The sequence below is a fragment of the Fragaria vesca genome, linkage group LG5 (genome assembly GCF_000184155.1).
Source record: "Fragaria vesca subsp. vesca linkage group LG5, FraVesHawaii_1.0, whole genome shotgun sequence".
NCBI classification, from domain to species: Eukaryota; Viridiplantae; Streptophyta; class Magnoliopsida; order Rosales; family Rosaceae; genus Fragaria; species Fragaria vesca.
In genome coordinates this window covers 18,757,387-18,763,708 of record NC_020495.1, presented here as the reverse complement: position 1 = coordinate 18,763,708, position 6,322 = coordinate 18,757,387, and the positions used below count along the sequence as shown (strand labels likewise).

General features: G+C 37.9%; 1 protein-coding gene across 1 annotated transcript; it reads left to right on the top strand.

Moving 5' to 3' along the window:
- Positions 1–336: 336 nt before the first annotated feature.
- LOC101307793 lies at positions 337–1,350 on the top strand. The gene has a single exon (XM_004300031.1). The coding sequence runs from the start codon at positions 465–467 to the stop codon at positions 1,131–1,133; it is 669 nt and encodes a 222-aa protein (XP_004300079.1). The 5' UTR covers positions 337–464; the 3' UTR covers positions 1,134–1,350.
- Positions 1,351–6,322: the final 4,972 nt, after the last annotated feature.

The window sequence follows — 6,322 nt, the reverse complement described above, 5'->3', positions numbered from 1 at the left end:
CGTATAAAACAACTTCTTTTCTGTTAAATATAGTATAGAAAAAATTTCGGATTACGACATTACCCAACAATTTTTGACCAGTCTCGCTTGTACTTATGGTGCGAGCTTGGGAGGGAAGAAAACCGCGCGAAGGAGCAGCATGCACTGCAGTAGCTAGCAGCACAATTTCGAATTGAACCGCGTTTCCACGTCATTGCTTAGCCGCACCTGTGACGAGTCTTGCTGTCCCTTTCTGTCTCAACTCTCAAACCTTGTCTTGTTGACGACTTTGCTTACGCCTTTACTCTCGTATCCCACACAATAATTGCTATTATATTCTTTCCCGATTCCGTTCCCTCTTCTCTTATTTATTAAACCGACACACCCCCCTCCCTTCCTCACTTTCCTCTCCTCTCCTCTCTCCCTCTGTCGACTACTCGGTTAGAAAACCCTAGAACTGTTTCGAACAATCTGGAAAACCAAACATGGGTGGATGCTTCTCCGTCAATGCTAATTTTGAACCTTCCCTTCATTCTTCTTCTCCCACAGCCAAGGTTATCTCCGTGAACGGAAGTCTTCTTGAATACCCAGTTCCCATCGCCGTCTCGCAAGTGCTCAAGCCCGAGGAGGCTGCTTCTTCTTCCTCCACGCCCTCTTTTTTCGTCTGCAACTCCGACCGGCTTAACTACGACGATTATATTCCTGCTTTGGAATCCCACCACCAACTCGAGGCTGATCAGATCTACTTCGTTCTCCCGGTCGCTAAGCTCCAACGTCGCCTCACTGCCTCGGATATGGCCGCGTTCGCCGTCAGGGCCAGCCTCGCCCTCCAGAATGCATCCGCGGCTTCTTCCTCATCGGAAAAGAAGGATCGACTTCGTCGACGGAAACAGAACAGGGTTTCTCCTATTTTCGTTGTCAAGTCGGAGCCCACCAATTTTGTGGATTACGAGGTTGATTTTACGATTGGTCCCTCCAATTCCCTTATGAAGAAGAAGGTGATGGCGCCGGAGAAGCCTGCAGGTTTGGGGGTTTCCAGATCTGGGTCCGTCAGGAAGTTGCAGAGATACACATCTAAAAGGGTGTTGAAGAGAGCCGTTCGGTCGTTTAAACTCAGATTGGCCCCAATACAAGAAGGTACCGAGGTATTTTGAGCCCGGGTTTATTGTCATACAATCAACAAGGAGAAGAACAACCCGTATTTTTTATTTTTTTTTGGTTGTTGTTTACATTTAGTTTTTGTATGTAAATGTAAATTTAACAGTGAATCTGGACTGTTTGCTTATCACTTTGTCTTGGCTGATCTATTAGCTTTCATTCGGTAATTTGTTTATCTGGAATGAGATTGAATCAAAGTGGTAATCTTTTATGAGAAAAGAACAATTTTACTTACAAATTAATCTTCGATAAGAGCCCAAACTTCAGATGATCTAGGTCTGCGTTTTCAGTGTTTATCATATATCAATTTAGTTTTCCGAGCTAGACAACCAAACAGCAGGGCTCGGTCTATCATGACCAAGGTCAGCCAACTTGTTGGCCACGAAATTTGCTTCTTGAAAATATGCCTAAACTGGATGGACTGAAATTGATGAGCCATGAGTCGAATGTCCTTCGCAAGAACCTTAATCCTCCAAGGAACTGAAACCTTATTAAGCACACAGTCAATCAACACCTTTGAGTCTCCCTCCACCCAGATGTGAGTAAAATGATTTAGAAAAGCTGAACTAAACCATCACGAAGAGCAATTGCTTCAGGTAGAAGGACTCCTGCTCGACCAATTTTCACAGCTGCTCATGTAAATATTGCATAATCATGATTTCTAACTTTCAATATTGATCTTATGTATCTCTGTTTGACACTAGATCACCAACCTTAATTTGTACTATAGTAGTTCGTATCATAAGCTTCAATGGCTTAATGCGTTGGAAGGGAGTGCGGAACATGGTTTGTACATTAAGGGGTATGGAATTTTTACCCTGTATACATCTAGTCAAGATATGATGCTAAATTAAAAAGAAGGATTGCGTTACGTGACTAGTAATTGCCTAATTGTTGGATAAGTTGGGGAGAACACAGTTTGGGAGAAAGAAGGTGATGACTGGTATCCTGGTTTTGACACAAGAAAAGAAAGAGTGTAGAAGCTTGGAAATGTATGTGGGAAATGAAGGAACAAATTGCTGCTGAGCTTCGTGCTGGCCTTTAAAGTCAACTCTAGGCCTATAATATAACGCATGCAACACATTCGCAAATTGACCACAACAATATATATCTGTTTTCTTTTTTCTATTTTTGCGTCTAATAATGCTTCCTACTTAGTCCTCGTTGTGTTTTTGTGATTTTACATTTGGATCAGTTGGTTTGAAACATGAGAATATCAGAGATATCGAGATATAGCTAGCGACGTGTGTGCATGTCCACCATTTCAGACCATACATATATTGAACCACTATACGCTTTCGCACTCGTTGACTTAAATTATTCTATAAGCTGACTTGATACATGCATGATGCATGGTATATGGAAGTTGGAACTATGATATCCAACCCGATTTGAACCTTAACACTTATACCCGGCCATATATGATGTAGTTTCTTTTCTTGGATGAAACAAACAACTTAAATGTTATAACTAATCCAATACAAGTCAGAACTCAAAATTTCAAAGGATGTGAATCCGCTCAGCCAAAATGGTACTAAGCAAATGTAGTTAATTTTAAAAATCACACACCTCTTAATACTAAACACATAACCCTTTGTTTATGTTGTGGGAACCTACAACCCTAACAGTTTATACACTCAATCTCAGATCTGAAAGTCACATTATATTAGCAAAAAAGACATTTAAATATCAAAAATAAACATGGAACCCTAGTTAGAAATAGTTAGCGATTGATCTACAAGTCTACATGCATAACATTGGTAACGGTACTTCTCTTTCTTCACCGTTTGCTCATGGTAGAATGATCAAGAAGTTATAAATGTGGAGGGTTATCCGAATCCATATTGTTTTTGTTCTCATGCTCACATGGCAATAACTATCTTTGAGTGCTTTTGTTTTCCAGATGACTTGAACTTTTATGTTGTTTTGAATCATATATAGCGACATCTCTTTATTAATACGAAATACGAATCAAATAGTACAGAAAAATATAGTTTCTTTCTCCTGCTCCCAAGAGCACGCATGCGTTGCAAAAGTGTGCAGCTGTGTTTGCCTCTTGTATTTGCAAACGTTCACCTTCCAAATCTGTTTTCTGCCATCTATTCCCATAGATCTTCATACATTCTCCCAAGTACAGAGGTATTCGGCATGTGTGCCGCATCTAACTGCCTCTGAACCTCCAGTGCATATGTTTCTATGATAGATGGATGAAAATCATGTGCCATTGCAAAGTCCACCGCTCTCCAGCATGCCAACGGTTCGGCATGTTTCGCCGAGATAGACGAGTCTCGAATTACAAAGCTAAAACCTCCCCTTCTAGTAGCATGTTTAAATGCTCCATCTGTGTTGATTTTCCACGTGCCAAAACAAGTGGAGCGTTTCACTTATCCAAAATATAGTAAAACTTCGATAATTTAATACTTAATTAATTAATAACCTCGTTAAAATAATAATTTTTGATAGTCCCGAGTTGGGAACAACGTGCCAAATCAATAATTTGCTAAATTGATACACTAATACAAATATAAGAATTCACATATAGACCCTATTCATTATATAAATTAATAATTCCTTAATACATACATAGAATTAATTAATCATATATGAGGACTTCATAAAGAATGAGTCAATTGTTGCAATTGTTTGTTAGTGCCTACTGAATTATCTTTGTTGTAATCGCATAATGCTTTACGCATTTCATCCATCATCGTCAACAGGCCAGAACCTGAGATTTTCAGGCCTGAGTCAAACTATCAAAATTGGGTCCTCAAAGTATAGTATTTATTCAATTTTATTTTTCCTTTTTAAGAAACATACAAAAATTTTCACGAACTAAAGTTATAAACTCAAAATCTAACAACAAAAAACATTAGTAATCCTATTAAAAATCTTATTCATATAACAAATTTCTTATTTAGGCTGCTCATTTTTCTAAAACATATAGTAATTAATGATAGTAATATAATAAGTAAGATTTTATATTCATTTTTCTCTTTTGTAATATAACACCACCCTAATTGGATGTTGTTAATTAGTTTTTTATTGTTTTTTACTAAACTAATGTGATCACACAAAGACAAAAGAAAATTTTGGGTCATTTAAGGTTCGAGGCCCTGAGTCCATTGACTCTTAGGACTCTATTCAGGTACGCGCCTGATTGTCAATATTTTTACACATTTGAGATGAGAAGTCATTATTATGTTTCAGATATATATGTTTTGTGACTATAACCTTTGTGTATTTAAATAGAGTTTTGTTTATTTAATTTTCAAATGAAATAAATGTTGAGCGAGTAACTATGAGATGCAAATAGGGCTTGTATAATTTTTCAAGGTTTTTGTCAACAATCTGGTTCCGTCTGGATTCATTGTTCACTGGTCTGGGCTGGGACGTCCTGAAGGTGCTACTACATATGTGCTATCACTGGGAATTCTTCAATGCCGTGATCTTGGCAGTGTCAAGCGCCATTAATGCTTGGTTGATTTAATTTACCAACAACAGCATGGCCGATTGGCCAGACGACGACAATATTGTAACACTTCGACACTTTTAGAAGTAGTTGAATATTTTTCATAAACGTAAGAGGACTATGAGAATTTGTATCAAGACTGAATAGATTGAGATTTAGCTGTATTGTTACTATTAATTAGATGGTCAAATATATTTTTATGATAATAAAAAAAATATTTAAGAAATAAGGATAAAGCGCAGAAGCTTCGAGGTTTTCGGGTGGAAAATAGAAGCCACAGAACTTGAAGACGATCCAGCCACAGTTCAACACAAGACCGGGCACCGCTGCTTTATTTCTGGACGTCGCCTTCAAGCTTTATGTATCTTGACCAGTCCTCAAGCTTGGAGAGAAAACCGAGGGTGAGAAGAGTGGGTTGTGGGGGGTCTATTGGAGGCAGTAGAGAGTCTGTCGGGAGCCTATTGAGGGCAGTAGAGGGTCTATTAGGGGCAATTGTTGCAATTGTTTGTTAGTGCCTACTGAATAATCTTTGTTGTAATCGCATAATGTTTTACGCATTTCATCCATCATCGTCAACAGGCCCAAACCTGAGATTTTCAAACCTGAGTGGAACTGTCAAAATTGGGTCCTCAAAGTATAGTATCCATTCAATTTTATTTTCCCTTTTTAAGAAACATACAAAAAATTTCACGAACTAAAATTATAAACTCGAAATCTAACAACAAAAAACATTAGAAATCCTATTAAAAATCTTATTCATACAACAAATCTCTTATTTAGGCTGCTCATTTTTCTAAAATAGTAATTAATGATAGTAATATATGAGGAAGATTTTATATTCATTTTTCTCTTTTGTAATATAACACCATCCTAATTGGATGCTGTTAATTATGTTTTTATTTATTTTTACTAAACTAATGTGATCACACAAAGACAAAAGAAAATTTTGGGCCCTTTAAGGTTCGAGGCCTTGAGTCCATTGGCTCTTAGGACTCTATTCAGGTACGCGCCTGATTGTCAATATTTTTACACATTTGAGATGAGAAGTCATTGTTGTGTTTCAGATATGTTGTGTGACTATAATCTTTGTGTATTTAAATAGAGTTTTGTTTTATTTAATTTTCAAATGAAATAAATGTTGAGCGAGCAACTATGAGATGCAAATCGGGCTTGTAGAATTTTTCAAGGTTTTTGTCAACAATCTGGTTCCGTTTGGATTCATTGTTCACTGGTCTGGTCTGGGACGTCCTGAAGGTGCTACTACTACATATATGCTATCACTGGGAATTCTTCAATGTCGTGATCTTGGCAGTGTTAAGCGCCATTAATGCTTGGTTGATTTTACCAACAACAGCATGGCCGATTGGCCGGACGACGACAATATTGTAAGACTCCAACAATTTTAGAAGTAGTCGAATATTTTTCATAAACGTAAGAGGACTATGAGAATTTGTATCGGGACTGAATAGATTGAGATTTCACTACCAGGACAAGCACTTTAGCCGACGAAAAATTTTCGTCGGCCTGTTATCTTAATTCGTCGGCTAAGATCTTAGCCGACGAAGGCTCGTCGGCTATAGTGTCGTCGGGAAAAGCTCGTCTGTGATGACTTTAGCCGACGAAATTTTTTTTCGTCGGCTATAGTCCCACAGTTAGCCGACGAAAAACATGTCGTCGGTTTTTTTTCCAGACTTTAGCCGACGAAACAATTAATAT

Excerpts from the sequence above, each read along its gene's own strand:
- LOC101307793 (XM_004300031.1), top strand. The coding sequence starts at position 465 with ATGGGTGGATGCTTCTCCGTCAATGCTAATTTTGAACCTTCCCTTCAT.